Here is a 23,469-nt window from a genome sequence, read left to right as displayed (position 1 = left end):
CCAAATTACACTTTGACAATAAATATGTATCCAGTATTTGCAAATACTCTCGCTATATGATACATATGGCAAGAAAGAAACAGGAGACCAGTGTCATTAAACTTCATTAGGCTACTATGAGTTTTGAGAAATAAGGTTTGAAAAATAACATTAACACTTTCGCATAGAGCTTGGTTTTTTTCTATACTGCAATGTAAAAATTTGTTGGTTTTTATTTTGAATGAGGAAAGGTTGGTGTCATAAATAGGTGGCACTTAAATCAGATAACACGAGGCATATAGAAATAACTTTAATTAAAAAACTTACATAGAAGATTATAATGTCAGACATGACAGAAAGATTTGAGCTTATTTGCCTAGACAACTTGGGTTTGTCTGGCTTTTGTTTTCTTTTTTAAAAATAAATGTACAGTAAAACTACAAGCAAAAAATTTGTCAGTATTGAAACTGAATTTTTTTTTTCCTTCTTTACAGGGACTCATAATTTCTAGTCCCTAACAAAAACTTAGTGTCAAATCCCCCCAGACTAGGCCAGATGGCCAGGATTGTCAGTTAATATGGGTATTATAACTTGAAAACCTTTTTTTACATGAGAGAAATTGTCCTCAACTTTTACATAGAAAAAGTTATATGATAACTTCAAAAGGAATTTCCTTTCTTTAATGTACACTCCTGTATTCAGTATTGAAGCATTATCCTTTAAAAAACTTTAAAATTCTCACTCTAGGATACAAGTAAGAATAGATGCTTATTTGACTAGAGTGAGCTATGGTAAGGAATGACCATTTTAAGTAGAAATACAACATTTTTTATACTGATAGAACTTTCCTGTTGCTCATTCTAAGTTGATGTCTTCTTTTATGAGATACATGAAATAGATAAAACTCAAGTTTTAAAATAGACCAATATTTAATCTGTTTTGCTTGTCTGAATCTGTTAGCAAATAGAAAGTAACCTGTGTTTAGTCTAACAGATAACAGTGATTTCAGAGAAAGGGGTATTGTGTTATCTGGTATAGGAATTTCCATAAATAACTTCTATTGGCTAAACATGTTTTTTAAAAAAAATTCCCTCCCTCTATAGTCAAGACTTTAGATATCCATTATCACTGGAACCTGTGCTTTATTTATAGTGCAGCTTACATTTCCTGGGGTAGTTCATACATGCATTTTCAAATGGAGTGGTCACTGCCAGTGTTTTTTAAAACTATGTGTGTGTATGTGTTTGTATACTGTATACACACATATTTGTATATTCTAATATATTTCTGGGGCAATTTTAATGAATTACCCTGGAAATTACATAGAAATGTATAGAAAAAAGAGCTGTCATTTGATGCACAGGTATATTTGTGTGTGTGTGTGTGTGTGTATATGTATGGGTATAAAGTCTTTCAAAAGTTATTTACCCAGTAATGTGATATACCATCAGATTGCAGCAGTTAATTTTTTGGTGCTTGTGATTTGCATCATAAACACAAAAGACTAGCACTTGTCTGTAGGTGAAAAGCTAGTTATTTCTGTGGTTGAAGAATGAAAAAGAGACCTACCTTGCCTGTTTTAGAACAGCATAAAAGATTAATACATGCAGTACATGCTCTTACTCTGGAATTGTGACCGAAGGGGTTGGGGGATGGAGAACAGGGCTGATTTTTTTTTTCCTCCTGTACTTTTTTTAACTTATTGCCTGTCACCTATTTTTTTTAACATGAGTAAGTCCTAGACCAAAAGGTCTGTACTCTTCCATTTCATCTGCCTGCCTTTTTGGATGGTGACTGTTCTCTGATACACTGGTACAGAAGATTTCACCATGGGAAGCTGGGCTTGAACTTCCACTGTGATCCTTTTTTCCGTCTTGGCATAGTAAGGCTTCTGTGTCTTCATCCTTTAGCGGAAAAGCTCGTCGTTCCCACCACAAAGACTGAAAGAATATTTTCAGTTAAGTTTCAACTTGTTTAAATTCATGTATCAAATAGTCCTTAAATGTCAATTTTATAATTACTATTTTGTTAACACATAAATGAACAAACTTTCATTTGGACCTGAACATCTAGCAACTCAAATGGGACATACTGGGAATTGTTTAGAGACCTTTGGGAGTTAGGTTGTTTTTTGCTGTAAAGAGGAGATGCTGCTGTTTGGCATCGGTCTTCATTTTCAGCATCAGAACATGTTGGGGAAAGGCCCCCCTTTCAAAGTGTTTTGATCCCCTTCTACTTCAGTGTCTTCATTTTTCAGCCCATAATTATTATAGATACTTAACTGACTTTTCCTTCCCCAAGTTTTCTACAACTTGCCAATTAATTTCTACAGTTTTGCTCTCCGTTCTAGATAATGTTCTTTTCTGACACCTCCTTATGAAGAACCGTGCAAAAATTTATAGATGCTGTGTTAGAAACACTCTCCTTGAGCTTGAGGTAAGAACTGGATCCATGCGGAGACATAAAAATCTCTTTAAAAAACGAAGAGAAATAGCTAACATTTGCTCTGTGCCAGGTGCTATTCTCTCTAATCAAATCTGTTTTGTAATGAAACTTGTATAGAACCCCATTTCCTAACAGAGAAGTGAGTATATGAAATTAGACACTGACATGAAAAGATAAAGTGTTAATCAGCAATAGACCTAGAATGCTGGAAGACATACACTCTGATTTGAACCCAGCATTTTATATGGTATTGTTGTATTGAATTTGTTAAGTAATGATCCTTAATTTACAACAAGTACTTTCTACACACAGGTTTTAAAAAGGTTAAAAGGCATTTAAAAGGTGTAACTAGTCCTGGGTATTACATTTACCTTTATTTCCGGACTCTCATTTAGTGAAGGTGAGCCCTGCGCACTCAGATCCTGGCTCTCTGAAGGAAGCTCAGCAGCATTTTCAGCAGCACCGTGCTGACCACTACTAAAGTCATTAGGGTATTCTTTCAAAAGCAAGTCCTGTCCTTCAACATTTTTACTGTAGGCTCTAGCAAGAAAATCAAGAAAATACTTAGTTATTACATTACTTCTTGACGTGTTAACATTTTATGAACAACCCCAAGGTATCACTAAGTCAGTTTAACTTGGTACCTTTCTTTAAACAGTTCTGCCCACAAGATTTTTAAAAGTTCATCTGCTGATCTTCCTGATGCTATCTCAAAGACTTATTTAGTATTTTCTCAGTACTATTTTATGAATTTGCCAAATTATAATACTGGGTTTGAATTTTTGAGGGTTTTTTTGTAATTTTTGTTTTTAAATGAGAAAGGACAGCTACTTGACCTTCACAGTCTTTCTGAGTTCCAGAGTATTCTATATTATAATGTCATCCGTGTAGGACTCGATTCACATTTTCTTCTACTTCTGGAAAGTTATATCTCTGGAATGTGGAGAAAGATGAGAATTGAGTCTCCTATATGTTAAGACAGCTCTTGGAATAAGGATCTACAACAAATCTGGATATTCTGAGACCTAAATAGAGAAATGGGACTATCAGCATAGCCTGCGACTCTTGGTCTCTGGGTTGTGAGTTCAAGCCCCACACTGGATGTGGGGAGATTACTTAAACATAAAATCTTAAAAAAAAAACAAACAAAAAGTAACAGCTGACCCTTGAATAACACAGGGGTTAGCACCAACCTCGTTATGTGGTCAAAAATTTGCATATAACTTGACTGCCCCGAAACTTAACTACTAATAGCCTACTGTTCACCAGAAGCCTTACTGATAACATAAACAATCTATTCACACCTTTTGTATGCTATATGTAGTATATACTGTATTCTTACAATAAAGTAAGCCAGATAAAGTAAGCTAGATAAAAGAAAATACATTTAGAGGACTGTACTATAATATAAAAAGTCTGTGTATAGGTAGACCCATATAGTTCAAACCTGTGTTTAAGGGTCAGCTGTACTAAGTAAATGAGACATGCCCCCACAATTTAGTGACTATCAGACTTTAACATGATTTTGCTTTGTGAGTTTTGTCTATATTAAAACATAGGTGTAAATATAAAATACCATGGACTTTCTCAAATATATAATTACTGATTATGTTTTTAGGATTTCATTTCCATTCCCCTAAAGTCATATTCAAAGTATTTTAGACCATCTGCCTTTTAACTGGATAGGTTTCTTGAGAAAAATTTTAAGAACAACATATTTTTTAAGTGGTTATGTTAAAATAGATCACCCAGATTCTAATCCCTAGTGTTTAAGAGTGCATTGAAATGACCTACTTTATGTAGGGAACATTTTCACATTGTTTGCTGAGTTAAATCTATTCTTCAGGCTGACAATAAGCATGAGAAACAGAGTGGAGGAAAATACAGAAACATTTCATCACTAATTAACCAAAATATATTTTGAATATACTCAGGGAAATGACGTGTTTCACTTCTAGTGCAAAATAACTGATGTTAAACAATATATTTTCTTCCTTTTTAGTGGTCTCTCATTACCATTCAGCATGGATTTCATGGGTCTGGTTTTTAAATTGATAACACCTGCCTGTTGTTTCTTCTATGCCACTTGCTTTGCTCCCATAGTGACCATCTGGCTTGCTCTCTTTCTTCATATTTTTTGTGTCTTAGGGAGAAGACTTCATCAGAAAGATCTTCTACCTGGAATTAGAAATAAAGTTTTTCTTTTATCAGAAACATTTTGAAATATGAGAACAGGTCAAACAATTCCTCATCAAGAGAATATAGGAAGAAAACTCTAAAATAAATCTAAATTGAGAGAACAAAGGTTATGAGATGAGCTTCAGATTCCATAATAGAGGAGTTAACTTTTTTTTTTTTAAACACAACTTTTTCTTTCTTGGGTCACGTTAGAAGATGTACCTAGATTACAAATAGGTTTACAGTATTGATTGCCCTTTATGGAATACACTGTTCTAGGAATATTATATCAAAAAAAGTAAAACTGAGAAAAATGAAAATCAATTTATCTGGAATTCTAAGACTGGTGATAGTGGTTTAAAAATTTGAGTTTCCTGCCTAGGATTATTCTGAATTAGGGAAGAGCATATTAAAAGAGGAAAGGGCATTAAAAAGTTAATTTTGGTAGCTGAAAAACAGAGTCAGGGCATAGATTATGGCAGAAAATGTCTTACATAATGCTGCTTCTACAGAACATCACTTTCAAATTAGTTTGATTATATAGTATTTTTCTCTGAAATTGTTCCTTTCTTAATATGTAAGTTTTACCTATACAGGCTCACAGTCCCTTTCCCTGCAATTCTAAAACTCTGAAATAAGTGGTTCATAATTCATTGAGTTATATAGCCTGATCTGGCTAAATTCTAGAAATATTTCTCTATAGAAACATTAATATGTGATTATGAGAACTATCCTAGACTCCCTCTATGTCTTACATGATGTATCCGTTACATTCACATTACTTTCTTAGGTCCAAAGTTTTCCAAATTCAAAAGCAGTTTGTTCCCAGTGTTTTGAATATGGCGCTGTAGGCTTGAATATTAGGAGTAAATCTCATGCAAAAAAACATGACTCCTACTGGGAATGAATGTAGATATTAATGTAAATTCAGTATTTCAACAACTCATGCATGCAAATGATATATTTGTGTTTTTCTTTATATATTATTCTTTGTAAACTTGCACAAAAACATTTTTCTAATGAAATTCATATCCTAAATGGAGAACTTTGTTTTCATAAGTGAAAAAAAAATCTGCATGTTAAAGAGCTTATAGTTCCCTTTAGTCTTCAAAAACCAAATTAAGCAGGCTTCATAATATATAATGTGCAATTATCCATAAGTGAAAGGCAACTTACCTCTTCTTCACCTACATTATATTCATCCAAAGGTTGAAGAACAGCCATCCTCCAGCTGTTGAAGATACAAACCGATTTCAGCTTTTGTTAAATAAGTGTAGCAACTGCATTCACTAAGCACAGCTAATGCAGTAGTGTTTTCTTTCCTTAGGGCTTTCATAATTCATATGGTTGTATTTTCATACTTTTTTTTTTCCTTTTTTTAAAGAGTGATTTATGTTGAGAGAAAAAGAGACTTTACTTTTGGTCTTAAAGTAAACAGTCTCTTCTGCATAGCTCTGTTTTATACCTACAAATGTACTGATTTTGAATTAAGTCAGTAGATGCTGAGACAGTGGCTTGGCAGGAAGAGGAGGGGAGAAGAGCTCTGATTTGAGCATTTGCCAATTTCTTTGTGTGAAGACACCCATCATGGCCTCTCAAGTTTAAGCACTGGATCACAGAATTCCTCTGTATTTAAACAACCAACACAACCAGGTAGCGCCAGCCTTCCAAAGATTGAAAAACATTGCTGCAGAACATCATAACCACAAATGTTACTCCTTACATATTTGGAGAGCTCAACAGATTCATTCATAATACCTCAAAGTAATTAGGAATAAGAACATTTGAAATCAGCTAGAATAGAGATGGGTAGGAATTAACTGTAGTTGTCACTGAGCTTATATCTCTGTTTCCAACCTCTTCTATCTACTTCCTCATGCCAGACTGACATTCTTAAGAAACTGCTTTCATCATTGCTAAAAAAAAAAAAAAAAAAAAACTTGACTAACTTCACTGCCAGTAAGAAGCAGATCTGTGTGTGGCATTCCATTCTGGAACATCTATAATCTAACTTCTAATCATAACTTTATCTCCCTACACAAAAATCTCTGTCTCTGGCTTAGCCTTGCACACGTCCATGTGCCTTTGTTGGGGTTTCCCTGCGTAAATTACATAAATTTTGTTCTTTCTCCGTCCTTCATGATGTCTTCCTAAATCTTCCCACTTATGCATTTAATGTGTGTACTGCTGATTTGGCAATAATACATCAAAATCTTATTTTTGTTGTTACAAGTGTTACTGTCCTACAATGTGAATACCCCTACAATGTGAATACCCCTTGCCAAGGTAGTTGCTTTCTTCGAACTTGTTGCAATCTTGTGCAAAACTCCATTTTGAAGAGCAAGGATTATTTATTTGTTACTATACTTATTTACATCCCTAAAGTGCCTTTTTGGGCCATGTATATACACATAACATCACTGAATAAAAGACTAAGTACAGAGTAAATCAGTCTTAGGAATTTCCAATTCTTAATAAAAATTGACAAAGTGATAATATATGGCACTTTTAGCATGAGTCATATAAAGGGTTCTTTCACCTATTTCCCTCCATGGTTTTACAAGTGAAGGAAGGGAGAGAGGAGCATCTTCCTTTCATTAATTAAAATTTTAACTTCACTCTAAAAAATGTAAATTTATTCAAGAAAAAGAAGAAAGAGAGGAGATAAAAAGATGTAAGTATACATACCTTGGAGTAAGTATTTCCTTATACTGGAGTTTCTCTAACTTTGCTGGCGCAACTAATGACATGGGAATCACGATGTTATCTATGTCATAAGAGCTCTCACTTCTCAGTCTCCGTCGTGCAGTGTTCTGCAGAGTAGGATCACAGTAGTTTTACAACAGTATCTAGTTAGCTGTGCTGATGCCCTCTTCTCGTGAGGTATCCAGTAGGTTACTGCTATACTATACACATTCTATAATATGTTATGGTAGACCTGACTACAAAATGTTAAGAAAAACAAGAAACACCCTTATCTTCCGTAAAACAGCACAGTCCCTTTTGGCGGGTATACAGTGAAGATTTACATACATATAAGCTTGTTTTTAAAATCACAGAAAATGGGATCCCTGGGGGGCGCAGCGGTTTGGCGCCTGCCTTTGGCCCAGGGCGCGATCCTGGAGACCCGGGATCGAATCCCACATCAGGCTCCCAGTGCATGGAGCCTGCTTCTTCCTCTGCCTGTGTCTCTGCCTCTCTCTCTCTCTCTGTGACTATCATAAATAAATAAAAAAAATTTTAAAAAAACAAAATCACAGAAAATAAGAATGCCTTAAATTGTAAAAGACTTATCAAAGAAGTTACCATAAAGCACCCTGAACATCATGGAAATGATCGTTTTAACCAACACACTTCCTTATTCGGAAAGACTATGAAATATCTGGTGTACCACTTCGTAAACCTCATTTTTACAACCTTTTATGTGTTCCCAGCCCCTGGGCTTTACAGTTTTTTCTAAACCCTTTTACCTTTTAACCTCTGTTCTATGACCAGATGACAAATAAGACCACCACAAATGCTGGATTCCTATTAAGCCTCATAGTAAGGAGGAGAGATGGTTATGATAGTTTTTCACACAGGAGGAAAAAAAAAAGCCATGATAAAGGATTACTGAGTAATTAGCTCACTAGTTTAAAAAAATTAAATCATATATATTGCTACCTAATTATTTCTAAATGTCATGTGCTAGTAAAGTAAGACTTTATAGATTAACAATATTCTAAAGTTTTTTTATCGGCAAGTTTTAAGTCTATAAAGCAATTTTAGAGTTCAGAATAAAAAAAAAAGCCTACTTGTGATGATGAATTCTGGGTTCTTGATATAACATTGACATTAGTAACAGCAGTAAAATTGCTATGGGATCCTGGTTCTGTGCGTTGAAAAGCAAATTCTTCAAATCTGGTTCTTTCTCCTGTCATGAAAAGAACCATAGAGAATGTCATACATTACACAGACAGGTGTTAAAATTACTTTCCTACTTAGATAACATGATTCCTTTTTTTTTTTTTAATTTATCAAAAAATTAAGGAAATGGAAAAATCTTACCCACAGTTCTGTCACAATTATTTCCATTTTCAGGGGATCCTGATAAGCTTTTATCCAGTACATATCATTTTTTAAATCTCATCTTTGCCCTCACTCTTCATGTGTTCTCCAATGTCTTTTATTTGGATGTTAGCCTCCAAAGACAGATCTCCTTAATTTTCTCTATTCTCTCATTTTCTTATATCTGACTTTTGTTCTAATTTCTGGGAGATTTCCTTAACTAGATCTTCTGAGCATTCTACTGAGACTTCTAAAAGTTCTTGGCCTGTTATTCATTTATACTGTCCTTTTCTTGTATTTCATCAATGGGCTTCTCTTTTCTCTGAAGATGTTGATCACAACTTTGCTACTCTTGGTGTTTTCTGTGTTTGTTCCATATTTCCTTTTTCCATTTGTTTTTATTCCCTAATTTGTGAGTATACATTTATTCCCTTATTTACCACCCTTATTTTACTTCTGATCTTAAAGTGCTTTCCTTTGTAGTGTAAAATTGAATACCCCGTCCATATTTATATTTTTCTAGTTGTTAAAAAAATGTCCTCAGGATCCACATATTGAACTTGGTTTTTGTCTTTTAGGTTTCTTAAAATTTGCAAGAGTTTTTCATGTCCTGCACTTGAGGGAGTTATCTAGTTACTTCTTTGTAATGTATAGCATCTTACTTGTTTTTTTCCTGTATTTCCATCAAACTTGAAATTAGATAAATTCAAGTGAAATATTTCAAATCTTAGGTAATGTGATTTTTTCATAATGAATCTTATTAAGAGACAGAAGTTTTCCTGTGTGTTGATACATAATCAGTCCTCAACCTAAAATAGTTCAACCTAGGATTTTTCAACTTTATGACGGCCTGAAACTGACAGGCATTCAGTAGCAATCTCATACCTTGAATTTTCACCTTTTTCTGGGCTAGCAGTATGCAGTAGGATACTCATGCCGAGCAGCAACAAGCCATAGCTCCTAGTCAGCCTTGTGATGGCGAAGATAAACAATCGATACACTTAAAACCATTCTTACCCATACAACCATGCTGTACTGTTTCAGCACAGTATTCAATAGATTACATGAGATATCTAACACTTTATTATAAAATAGACTTTGTGTTAGGTGATTTTGCCCAACTGTAGGCTAATGTGTTCAGCACATTTGAGGCTAAGCTGTGGTACTTATTAGGTTAGTGTATTAAATAGTTTTTTGACTCAAGATATTTTCAATTTAACATGGGTTTATTGGGATGTCACCCTGTCATAAGGCAAGAGGAAGATCTGTACATGTAAGTTCTTCAAAAGCTAAGGAGACTCAGCTGTCTTAAGGTTGAGGCACTAGAAAAAGCACAGTGAAACCTCTGGTTGTGGCTAGGAGTTTAATTTTGTGCCACACTAGCTCATCAAGTAGTGATTATCAGATAGTGATGGTGGGATTTCTAGAGACAGTGATGAATGTGTTCAATCCATTAAGTATAGAGTCCAGTACATCTTGAATGCAGTTTCTAAATTACTGGATATATTGGCATATTACATCTGGGGAATGAATACCTGACTATATAGTGTTTTGTCCACTGGAACAATGAACAAGAAACGAAACAAATAATTTGCCATTTAAAGTATGTTTTTGGTAAGTCTCATTTTTTAATCATTGCTTGTAATAATTCTGGAAACTATTTGATAGCCCTAAATCCCCATAACAAACCCCACTTTGTAATTTCAACAATACTTATCGATCATCTTGGAACTCTTAAGTCTCTAAGGGAAATTGAACTAGTTGGTTGAGTTACATTACATTAGGTGATTCTCATCCAATTTTTCAGAATTCTGAGGAAGCTTCAGTGAACTGTGACCTCCACAGTAACTACCAGAAATGGTAATTTCTAGAAGGTAACTTTGTACTGATGTATTTTGAATCCAGAACACAATGTTGGAGGCTTAAGTTATGTCCAAGAGAATAGTCAGTAGAAGATAACTGTAATTAGGGAATATAAGATAGAAATCCTTAATTGCCATAAAGTAGATGAATGCCCAGTCCAGAGAAAATTCTGAACTGACGACATGAATATGCTGTTTAACTTTCATAGGACCATGGATATTTTGTGTAATAGGGACTATTCTGGATTATAAACTTCCATGAAGCAAAGGTTCTTTGCAGATCAGAATTTATTTTCAATTTTTCTAGTGCTCATATCCTATCCTCATTTTAACCTACCTAATGCTGTTTCACTCAAGTGTCTTTTCTTTCTTCCCTGGAACAGCTGTGCAGAAGATTCTGACCTTATCTGAGGCTTGCATGTAGGAGAATATCCATTTCTCCACTGATTCAGAGAAGTATTATGTACTAAAACAAATAGAAAGGAAATGTGAAGTTTTCTGTAACACATAATGAACATGTTAATTTGTTTTTACTTCCAACATTGCAGAACATTAATTCACCAATTCAGGATTACACAAGAGAAATACTTATATACCAATATGGAATACTCCTAAACTGAAAATCCCCATAATAAGATTCCTTAAAAACATCTTCAAGAAGTGCTCAATTTCCTATAGTTGCTCCATTACTTGATGGAGATGAAAAGGAAGGGTAACCTGTTATCAGAGTCTTCTAAATTACAGTTTTATGGAGGAGTATGGTTCAGGTCTATAAACTTTGGCTGAATATGATCTGAATCTCTGTTCACCCTTAAATTTGAGAATAATTCAGGACTGGGGCGCCTGGGTGGCTAAGTGGTTGAGCATCTGCCTTCGGCTCAGAGCATGATCCCAGGGTCCTAGGATTGAGTCCTGCATCGGGTTCTCTGCATGGAGCCTGCTTCTCCCTCTGTCTATGTCTCTTTCTCTGTGTCTCATGCATAAAATCTTTAAAAAATAAAAATTCAAGATCAAGAATTCTACAAAGTTAAAAAGACAGGGACCTCTTGAGAGCAAGAACCAGATTCCATCAAACTGACAGTACAGCACCATTCTTCCACTTTTTAAAAGCACTGTATTTTCTAAAACCTCTAGGTCACTTAATATCTCTGTGCCTCAGTTGCCTTATCTGTAAAATAGGGATAAGAGCAGCTATCATGGGCCTGAGGATTAAATGAATTAATCCCTGTAATAATCATTAGAAGGATATGGCATAAATATTCAATAAATGTTAGTTTCATCACCATTGTTCTTGCCTATCTGAACCCCATATTTCCAGTACTGGATTAAAAACCAAGTCGGCTTCTTTTTTGAAGGGTTTGGAGATGAAAAAAATGTAGGCCAAAGTGCCAAATTCTCGCCAATGCTGAAAATAAAAGGATGGTCTACCAACAGTAACTGGGACTCTGATTTCAAGATTGCAAAGCACCCTAAAAATAATAGACAAAAGTTTTAGACATATGCACAGATCTGTGCATAGACATCCACATTAGCAAGCAGTAAAAGAGAACTTGTACGTAAAGCAGAATTTGGGAGGAATCCCTGTAAGAAAGACTGATACATGGAACTGGAAGAACAAATGGTGCAAAAGCAGGGAAAGTGCTGCCATAAAAATATGATCATATGCTGTTGACCTGGAGGAAAGGGAAATGGAGCTGGACAATTACCTGGACGGATAGTTCTCTGATAGTCTGACTGCACATGCCAACTCCTCAGCCACACTCCTGGAGATTATCTGCCTCAATAGGTAACAAAATCTGAGAGTCTTGAGCAGAAAAAGGAATGGGCGGAGAGAAAGCAATGTCCAAGTGCCTCACTTTGAAATACGTCCTGCCTGTCCCTAACTGCTTCTGAAAATAGTATTGAGTGCAAATGTCTACCCCACCTATGAAAAGGATCCCGTAAATAACAGTGGCACAAGTCTTAATAGTGAATGTCAACGTTAAAGCTGAGAACACAGCTCCAAAATCCTGAATACGAACACCATAAAAAACAAGAGGTACAAACCAACGAACCCTCTCAAGAAAGAGTGAGTGGATTCACTGAATACAAATAGCAAGTCTTTAAAGCAACTAACTGCCAAAAGAAACAGGCAAAAGAGGTTCCTTTAGGAAAACTTAAGAAATGGGAAATATAATTGTTCAAGTGTTAAGAACCATTACTGACCGCTGAATAATAGAGTGGACGTGGCTGGACATGACCATCGGTGGGTCAGGCAGGAACCGTGCAACTCCAAGGAATAGAGTGGTGGAAATATGGGGGAGGAAGGACAAACCAAAACGGGGCAACACAAAATAAGAGGCAATGGTAGGCAAAAAAAAAAATTCTGAAAGATTTCAAGAGCTCATGAGTGTCAGATGGGGAAAACAAAATCATCATACATCGCTTCACAATAAAGATACCCTAAACGTTACGAGAAAAGGGATAAAGATTACTGCAAAGAAAGAAAGGACAAAGCAGAGCTAGAGGCTGGAAAACAGAACATTGACTTTAGAGAGCTCAGGGAGGCGCACCGCGTGGCTCTGTCGTTTGAGCGCCCGCTCAGTTCCGCTCCGGTTGTGCGATCAGGCCCTTGTCAGACTGCACTGAGCTTGGAGTCAGCTTGGGACTCTCCCTCTCCGTCTGCCTCTCTTACAGGAATCTTTTAAAAAATAAAGAGCTCAGGGAAAATGGCAGAATTCTAAGACGGCCCCCGCGATTTCTTACCAACAGGACACAGAGAAAGCAAAATAAATGGGCAGGCATAACTCATTCTAGAAAGGGGTGACTGGGATTGTGAGAGGTTTTTAAATGTATAACACGCCTGGACCGGGCAGGTAATCCAACAACGGCCTCTCTCGTTTTGATGGAAACATTTCTGGAGTGTTTTTAAAGCAAACTGGAAGTCCATTCACCTCTTCTAAAAGCAATTCACCACCTTCCTTGTTTTCTAAAAGCAAATCAATCTTTTTGAAGAAACTTCAATCTTTCCTAAGGGGGTACTTTTTACTGAATTTTACTTAAATTTTCTTTACACTTATTTTCTCTTAGTATCTTATCAGGTTGCAATGGACTCTTGAAGCAATAGGAAATACGACAATTCAAAATCAAACTACACATTCTCTTCACCTGCTTATAGCCTTCGTTCTTGGTCTCCAAAATCCTCTCCTGAATTCTATCCGAAAACACACCTTGACCCAGGAGTATCTTTCCTATGTCCTGCCTTCCCTTTCATAGAGGGCCAATTCTATGCCAGGCACTGTGTTATACACCTTGGGGACGCCAGTGAGCAAAACCAGTCCTGATCTTTGTGGCTAATGGAGATTACAGACGTTGTCTCAAGAACTACAATGTGTAACAGAAAAGTACTAATTAGAGAAGTTAATGGGAAAAAAAAAAGAAGTTAATGGGAGTATATAACAGTAAAAGAGCTCTAGGAAAAGAACCCCAGGTAAAGTGACAGATTTCAAATATGAACAGAACTACCTGATGGCAAGGGGAAGGAAGAGAGAATGGTATGTACAAAGGCCCAAAGCAATGGGGAGCCAAATTTGGTAGTTGGAACAGCAGTTAGTGTAGAGCAGGGAATATGGTGAAAAAGAACCATGAGCAAGGAGGAGGAGTCCTGGGTGGGTAGTGCTACAGGGGTCCCCCAGGATATTACCTCTCCGATATTTTAAGGAATGGGGGTGGGGAGCAGATGCGACATATTTTGAAGAGATCAACTAGCTACAGGGATTGGAAAAATGAATGGGCTATTTCAAGGAGCACAGATAAAGGCTCATTAGGCTGGACTGTGAACGTGATAGAAGTGAAGACAGGGGCATGTTTGAAACAAATGAGTAAGATTGCACTGATGGTGGGTTTAGATATGAGCATGTGCAGGGAAGAGGCCTGAGACCTAGGTCTTGGCTTCCTGGGGTGGGTTGTGTGTGCCACTGTTCCACTCAAAACACACTTCATTTTGACATAGTGTCAGACTAACAGAAGACTTGGAATAGTAAAAGAAGTCCCTTATACCCTCTATTCAGATTCCACAAATGTTAAGCTTATCGTATTTATTTTTCTGAACTCCGATGAAACTAAGTTGCTGACACAATGTCCCTCTCAATATGTCAACATGTATTTTTCAAAAACCAGGGCATTCTCACATCACACACATTGACAAAACTATTTAACTATGGAATCATTCAAATTTCACTAGTTACTCCTATAATGTTCTTTGTAGAAGATTCTGTTCACTCTGCATTTTGTTGTAACGTGTCTGGAGTTTTCTTATATCTGAAACAGTTTCACTGTCCTATGTCTTTCATGACTGCGTATTTTGATGAGTACAGCCCATAAGTGGCTTTGCTTCTATTTCCTAGGAATGGGCAACCAGTCATTCACTCTTCAACCCACTACAATTTGTCTTTTCCCTACTTGTTACCTGAAGTCAGCTGTGCTTTCTTAAAATTCTTCTGGATTCATAAAAGCGCCACGGCAAAGCAGACAAACATCCATCTACTTACCTTCACACACTTCACATTTACCGTAAAATACCAGACATTTTGTATATACTTGAACACATCACACTGTTTTATGTCTCCATGACAAATCACGTTTGTTTCCATTTTAAAACCAGTAGGGCCCCACAGTATTTGAATCACCTAGGACTCGTTAGAAATGCAGAATCAGACCCCATTCCAGACCTACTGAGTCAGAAACTGCATTCTAACACTCCTCAAGTAATTTGTACATAGAAGTTTGAGGAACAATGATTTGGAACACTTTACTCTTCTAAATTCCAACTAAGTATGTAAAGCTACGTTTGGCATCACCATCTTTCTCGAGTCTTCTTGCCCATTCCCCATCATCTTTATCCCTCCCTTCCTCTAGGTAGAGAGTTACACACTGCCTTTTTTAGACTTTTTATCCTGTGGCCACATCATTTTAATAGTTATTTGTATGTCTGCTTCCTCCTATTACACCTTATAATTTCTTTGATTCCCTATGATTCACCTTTGATTCTTCAGCACTGAACAGTCTGCCTGGCACAGAGTCAATAAATATTGAACTGTAGTTTTGCTTAATTCTGCAGAAATCGCTAACAACAAATAATAATGACCAGCTTTTTCAGACTTGCATATGTAGAATGAAATCTAATTAATGCACAATTATTTGGGTTGGGAGAGAAAGGAAAGAAAATAAGGGAGGTGAAGTTGGGATACAATAGAATATACTTCACTGATTTGCCTAATAATATTGTAGCATTCATCTGTCTTCCATTCCTAGCTCTTAATTCCCCATTACTAGCATGTCATTACATTATTGATATGTTACTATTAATACTGTACCTAACACATTTATGCTGCTCTATCTTTTTAAGTCAGATAAATAACAACATTAGAAATAATATGATCACCTAATCTCTTATCTAATAGCATATAATTTCATTTTTGTATATTCCTTCCAGTCATACACATGCATACATTTAATATTTACATTTAAAATGTAATTCCATCTAAATCCACGTACAACTGTAGTTTTCGAATTTGATAATTCACTCCTCATTGTTATATTTTCAGATGGAAGCCCAACATTCTTCTTGTTACCGATATTATTATTTAACTATGCTAGCTGTTAGAGCTAGTTGTTATCATGATATTTCAATTATGGTCATTCTTAAAATAAGCACCTTCATGCATACATTTTTTCTTTAAAAATTAGTCTCAGTATAAATTCAAAGTAGAATTATATCATGAAAAAGTACATGAACATAACCTATATTTTCCTGTATTTCTTTAGTCTTTTTTCCCTAAGCTTAGACAACTGCTCCTTCTTAGTGCTTTCAACTTTTAAAAAACTTTTTATACTGTGAAAAAATTTCAACAAACACAAAGAAGAGAAGAATGAACTCTGTTGTACCTACCATTCATCATCAACAAACTGGTGACTAATCTCGTTTCATCTCTCTCCCCACTGTTTCTTTGCTAGCCTATTTTAAAACAAATCCTAGACATCCTATCTTGTATCTTGTCATCTACAGATATGTGAGCTTGAATTTCTAACAAACAGATGGTGTATGTCTATGTAACCACATGCATTATCATCTAACAAAGTTCATTAATATTCAGCAGCCATGCGTGTTCAAATTTCACTGATTATCTCAAAAACTGCGTGTTTATACAGCTGAGTTGTTCAAATCAGGATCCCCAAAAGACTCACACATTGCATTTGGTTGGTAGAAGAATGAACATTTTTACATGGTTATTAATCATAACATACAGAGAATTAACACATTTTTGTCCTTTCTACTACTTGACATTCTTTGATGTTTCCATCCCTACATGAACTTTTAAGATATTTTTAAAAGCTGCATGTTCCATTGTGTTAGTGAACCATATCTCAATATGCTCTTTAAGTGTTTCCAGTTTCTCATTAACACAAATAATGATGAAATGAATAGACTTGTAAATAGAGGTGGTTTTTATATTTAGTATTAGACTAGGTTATTAGAAATGGTTTTATGGGTCAGAATACAGAGTTAACGGTTTAATAACACATGCACAACTAAACAGTTGTTTTTCCTTAATGAGCTTAATAAAAAAAAAAAGGCATAGTTTAAAAGCACTATAATTTCATAGTACTTCACAAAAGGTTTGTATTCTTAATGCTACCTAAAATATTTGAGGGTCCTGGTCTGATTACACGCAGTCTTGCCAGAATTGATGATTATAATGTTTAAATGTCCTAATATATTGGGAAAAAATAGTAAATAGCAGAGTGTCTACACATAAGCACTCAATAAATGTTACTTATGATTATCATTTTCACGATCATAATCATTAAATACATCTGGTTTTCTTCTAATTCTTTTCAGACAGCACTTTTAACATTTAACTCTTTAATCCATCTAGAATGTATTTAATGCTCATTCACCTTAAATTTATTTTAACGTGCTGTATGAGGTAGAGATCTCTTTTTTCCCAAAAAATTCATTAATATTATAATCCACTGATTTTAGAAGAAACTTAGTCGTTTAAAACATGGACTCTGAGCCAGACTGCTTGGACTTGAATCCTGGCCCTAACATTACTCAAACGTGACTCTGGGAAATTAGTCAAGGAGGAAAATAACAATACTTTATACAAGGTTGTATAGATTAAAGCAATCAACAAACATAAAGCCCTTCAGCCAATAGTGGTGCATAAGGAGTACTTTGTAAGAATTACTGTTATTTATTGATGAGGCCATCCTTCCTACACTGATAGGAAAAACTATCTTTTTATCAAATAATGGACAGTTGGGTCTGTCTCTAGGTTATTTAGTTCCATTGATCTGGCTTTCATCAATACCACAATATTTTAATGATTTATGATTTATAATTGTTTAATTACAATTACAAGCTGTATAATTTTGATATCTGACACCTCTTTCTTACTGATCTTTTAAAAAGTTTATTAACTTCAACATTTTCTCTCTCACATAAATTCAGAATAACTTTGTTCTAAAAGAAAAGAAGATTATCTCTATGATTCTTAGTTATATTATAAATTAAACTGGGAAAAAATAACATCTTAAATTCCAATACTGCCCTTTTTTTTTAAAGTGGGCTCCATGCTAGATGTGGAGCCCAATGTGGGGCTTGAAATTAGGACCCTGAGATCAAGACCTAAGCTGAGATCAAGAGCTGGACACTTGGGGATCCCTGGATGGCTCAGCGGTTTAGTGCCTGCCTTTGGCCCAGGGCGTGGTCCTGGAGTCCCAGGATCAAGTCCCACCTCCGGCTCCCTGCATGGAGCCTGCTTCTCCCTCTGCCTGTGTCTCTGCCTCTGTGTCTCTCATCAATAAATAAATAAAATCTTAAAAAAAAAAAAAAAAAGCTGGACACTTAACTGACTGAGCCACCCAGGTGCTCCAGACAATACTGTCTTCTGATAGAAACAGGGTATTTTTCTCTATAGGCACATATTTTTCGGTTCCTTAGTATACTTTTTAAGTTTTCTTCATGTAGGTCCTTACTAAGGTTAATTAATCCTAGATATTTTGTATTTTTTTTTTTTGATATTTTGTATTTTCATTGTCAATGTGTCTAGTATAATTCCTTTACATATTCTAACTGGTTATCACTGGTATTTATAAAAGCTGCTGATTTTTATAAATTATTTTAAAATCGGGGGATCTCTGGGTGGCTCAGCGGTTTAGCACCTGCCTTTAGCCCAGGGTGTGATGCTGGGGTCCCGGGATTGAGTCCCACATTAGGGTCCCTGCGTGGAGTCTGCTTCTCCCTCTGCCTGTGTCTCTGCCTCTCTCTTTCTCTCTCTCTCTCTGTCTCATGAATAAATACATAAAATCTTAAAAAAAAAAAACCTAAAAAAAATTATTTTAAAATCTGCTACTTTTCAGAACTTCAATTCTACAGGCATTGAGTTGATTCATGAGTCTTTGAGGTAGATGATTATTTCATCTGGGAATAATTTTTCTTAGTTTGTATAACTTTTTTAATATTAAGAAGAGTTTAGCTTTGTATATGGTCAAAGCATGTTGATGTTTTTCTTCTTCTCATTGATTCCAAATACAGATGATGTCCCCACCCCCATCCATAGTACTCATAACTATTTCATTATAATTCAAGTTTTATTTTGTAATTTTAGTGTTTTAATTCTTCAAATTCTTGGAACCAACTAGAATTTATTCTGATACATGGTATGAAACAAGTATGTAAACAAAATTTCCCCCAAAAGATTAACAATGTTATTCATTGAATAGTTCTCCATGTTCTCATTAATTTCTAATTCTTCTTTTATATAATAAAGTATAAGTTATATAGTCTGCTTCACCAATTTACTTTACTAAATGTATATGAAATCTGTGCTAATAACTATTACAGATTTTTGTCATGTTTCCGTATGTGGTTAGGATAGATTCTCTTAATACTTTTTTCTAGCAGTTACTTTTGTATTTTCCCATTTATTTTTCCCAATGAGCTTTACAATTATTTTGTTAAGTTAACTAAATACTATTAGAACGTCGAGTAACATTTCCTTAAATATATAAACCAAGAGGAAGAACTGATATCCTTCCTATCATTCAGGAATGCTGTTTCTCCAAGTGGAGAAATTTAGATTTCCTTTTGTATTTATCAGTATTTCATAATTTGCATTCAATGAGTATCACATTTTTGTGATAAGTATCACAGATTACTCCTGTGTATTTTCTATTTGTGTGTGTATATGTGTGATTTGTAAAAAGTGAATATTAAAAATTAAGGATTTACATTTTGTTCCTTTGTTAAATTTTATTTCCTTAGAAAGCAAAAACATATCTGAAAGATATAAAAGGCATATAAAGCACAAGATTTGTAAACGACATACCAGGTGATGGAGATATGACACAGTCTCCTACAAATTTATTTTCAGCATGATCTCCTTTTATTTCAGTCTTTTTAAACAATGTTTCAAAGTGAAAATGAAGAGGCACATCTGGAAAAATAAAGTAAAAAAAAAGTACTTTTAGTGAATACCACTCTTTATAGATTCTAATATTAAGATTGCTTTCTCTAACTAGCATATAAGCTTAGAAAAATAAGCAAAAACTTAAAATGTCACAACTATCAAAAATGGCAAAATACTCTCTCCAAGCATATAGATAACTATGTTTTGGAAATAATGGATTATATGCACTAAGTAAACAAAAACTCTAATGATGAATAATTGGTCATAAACCAAAATAATAGATAATATAATCAAAATTGAAAGTATTAAGTATGATTCCCAGAATGGGATAAGTGCATCCAAAGGTCTTGAATAAAACATACAGCCAAGCCTGGCTAACTCTAAGTCATTTCCACCCCACCCCCCAACAAACTTTACATTTGAAATAATGAGGTTTCTAAAAGCTATGTTTTTACTTGAGGGAAAACCACTATAGTTCAAATGCTACCTTTTATGTAGACAGCACGTTTCGTATTTCCTTAGTTTACTAGTATTATGAATCACAAAATATACTTTTACTAAGATTAAAACACATTTACAGACTAGGTCTCTTCCTTTAGAGACTTAGATGTTCAATTCACTGTATTTATATTCTATATTCTCACAACCAAAAGAGAAGCTATATAATAAAGTAGATGTGCTTCACATTAATTGAAGTTTTTTTTTCAATCAAGAGTGCAAAAACAGGGGGATCCCTGGGTGGCTCAGTGGCTTGGCACCTGTCTTTGGCCAAGGGATTGATCCTGGAGTCCTGGATCAAGTCCCCCATCAGGTTCCCTACATGGAGCCTGCTTCTCCCTCTGCCTGTGTGTCTCTGCCTCTCTCTCTCTGTGTCTCTCATGAATAAATAAATAAAATCTTAAAAAAAAAATGCAAAAACAAAACCATCTCCAAAAGCATTTAATACAGACACCTAAACTTCTTCCTAAGAAACAAATATTTTATAAAGTAGTTGATGAATTCAAAGTTTTGCTACTGAAAAAAATAATTACAAACATAAATCATAACCCATCCAGAATGGGTCTGGATTTTAAACAAAGAAGTATCTCTCCCTCAAATGATTTATTTTATTTTATTTTATTTTTCAAATGATATATTTTAATAATAGATCCATACTCAAGTGTGGAAAAATACACAAAACAAAACAAAACAAAAAAAAATTTATGAGTTTCAACATGGAATCTGTCCCAAAGGGACGGAACAGAGGTAGGAAAGCTTTCAATTCTAACACAATATACTATGATCATGCAAAAAGTACAAAATGAAACTAATATTACAAATTAAACATGTTATTTAAACATTTCAGGAATCCAATATTTTCCAATTACTAAAACATAAGTTTATTTCTCCAAAGAAATATCATTTACTTTTATAAAGAAAAAATCATCTATTCCACTACTGTTCTTCATGGGTTGTGAGAAAACATGATGTAACTAGGGAAGGCCCTTTCTCTACCCATATACCTTGAGCTTTTATTAGAATATTTCATAACTCTTTAGTACACTTACTAGTTTACATTTCAATTGTTTTAAACTAGAATGCAAGTACTTTGAGGGATTTACTTTTATTTATATTCTTAGTGCCTAGTAAATAGTAGGTATTCAGATTTTTATTAAATGAAAGCAAGAAGAAATGAATAACCTAATTAGTAGGTGGGGAAGTTAATCTTAACTTATTGGAAGGGACATAAGAGGATTAAGTGAAGGATGATTATTACACCAGCTCTCAGGGTTTTATCATCAGAGAAACAAATGTACTGTGAGAAAACAGAAAGTCAGTGAAGAGTAAAGGTTAGGAGTGTGGCTCTGGAGTATGACTACCTCACATTAAATCCTGCCACCAACATTTATTAGCTGTATAATCTTGGAGCAGTAATTTAACATCTCTAAGCTTCAATCTTCTTGTATGGAAGATAAAGAGGACAACAGTATATATTCTCATAGGATTGTTGGAAGAATTAAACAAGAAAATGTAATATGCTTATAGGTATGCTAAGCTCAATTGTTAGCTGCATTACCATTGTTATATTTACATTGTTTCTTTCTGCTATTAAGTTTTCCTCAAAGATGGAATAACATAGTTCCTGCCAAGAATTTAATTCTAAGTATAGTGTAGCTAAGAAACCACTCAAATATTGGTAAAAAAAAAAAAAAATCAAAGATTCTCAGGACTCAGGGCAGGAATAGGTACAGAGTATAGTGTTTTACAAAGAGAAGCAGTCCCTGAGGATTAAAACCAAAAGCCAAAAAGGAAACAAGTCCATTTGAGATGTCTTCCCTTAAAGAGAAGAACCCGAGATAACTAGTGTGAAGAGTGTTTCCTTTTTTACCCAGTATTTACTTCAGTTCAATACAAAAACAACTAGAGGGACGCGTGGCTGGCTCAGAAGAGCATGCAACTCTTGATCTTGGGGTTGCGAGTTTGAGCCCCATGATGGATGTAGAGATTACTAAAAAAATAAACTTTAAAAAAAAAAAGGAAACAACTGGAATGGTTCCAACATAAATCAAGAACTAAAAACTTAAAGGGATGTGGGGCTGTATGTGCCTTATTTCCTCAGTTATAGATTATAGATTTTCTTGTGGTTCAAAAGCTAATGATGGGCAATATCATATAGCAAAGTCTGTGCAAAACAACGTATTAGGGAAAAAAATACTGACAATGTGAAAACATTTCAACAGCATAGTCACTTTATCAATAAAATTCTAAGAATTTAACACTGAAAAGATCAAAAGCCAGTTATTTCCTATTGTAACTCAAAATGGTTTCCAAGGAATTTAAGAACCAACTTGCAAAGATCGAACATTAACTCACAGGATTAATTCCTCATTGAAAACCGTTCAGTTCTAATATCCATAATATCCAGTGGCAAAATAATTGTTAAAATTTTATTAGATTTCTTGTATCTAGATTTTCTTGTAGATTAGACTCACCACAGAAAACATTCAGAGTTGCTTAGAAATTTTTTTAGAAGTAGGCTTACCTGATGGCAATGATAGGACAGAATGGAAAGAAGAGTCCAATTCTGATACATGTTCTCTTAATATCTGAGATTTTGAATTGTGTTCACAGCTACTCCAAGTTGAAGCTGATTGCAAGCAAGGCATTTGTGTAGTATTTAAAAACGTGGTTTCTTTTGAAGGCAAAGTCTATAAGGAAAAACAAAAGACTTCATTCTTGCTTAAAAACTGAATCAGAGAAGATATAACGGTTATAAAGCACAGTATCTGAAAGACACCAGAGAGTCCTGGTTCAGTAAGTCACCTTAGAGAAAACACTTGAAAATGGCAAAGGGTATATGAGAGAAGTTATTAAAGGTCATAAATGGGATGAGATTTCACTAATCCCTTTTCAGTTTTTCAAAAGGAAGAGCAACGTCTGTGAAAATAGGTCTCTCCCTCACCTTACAAAATCACAATAAAGAGAAATGAGATTGAGAAATGCTGGGTTAAAAGAGAATAGCT

At 34.8% G+C, this 23,469-nt stretch overlaps 1 protein-coding gene across 11 annotated transcripts in view; it reads right to left on the bottom strand.

Annotated features, from left to right (window-relative positions):
- Positions 1-276: 276 nt before the first annotated feature.
- KANSL1L (KAT8 regulatory NSL complex subunit 1 like) overlaps positions 277-23,469 on the bottom strand; it is a 129,426-nt gene continuing 106,233 nt past the window's right edge. For 9 of the 11 annotated variants that reach the window (XM_072743025.1, XM_072743024.1, XM_072743028.1 and 6 more), the window contains 9 exons: positions 22,989-23,154; positions 19,886-19,993; positions 10,849-10,977; positions 8,397-8,515; positions 7,291-7,415; positions 5,779-5,833; positions 4,490-4,602; positions 2,796-2,964; positions 277-1,919 (listed from right to left, as the gene is read on the bottom strand). In XM_072743025.1, coding sequence (XP_072599126.1) covers positions 1,689-1,919; positions 2,796-2,964; positions 4,490-4,602; positions 5,779-5,833; positions 7,291-7,415; positions 8,397-8,515; positions 10,849-10,977; positions 19,886-19,993; positions 22,989-23,154 — 1,215 coding nt within the window. In that variant the 3' untranslated portion in view covers positions 277-1,688. Of the gene's footprint in view, positions 1,920-2,795; positions 3,358-4,489; positions 4,603-5,778; positions 5,834-7,290; positions 7,416-8,396; positions 8,516-10,848; positions 10,978-19,885; positions 19,994-22,988; positions 23,155-23,469 lie in introns of all 11 variants that reach the window. The other 2 variants (XR_011998044.1, XR_011998043.1) reach the window with 1 other exon arrangement.

This window comes from Vulpes vulpes, chromosome 16 (assembly GCF_048418805.1).
Source record: "Vulpes vulpes isolate BD-2025 chromosome 16, VulVul3, whole genome shotgun sequence".
NCBI lineage: Eukaryota > Metazoa > Chordata > Mammalia > Carnivora > Canidae > Vulpes > Vulpes vulpes.
The sequence above is the reverse complement of the archived record's forward strand: the minus strand, read 5'-3'. Positions and strand labels throughout refer to the sequence as shown.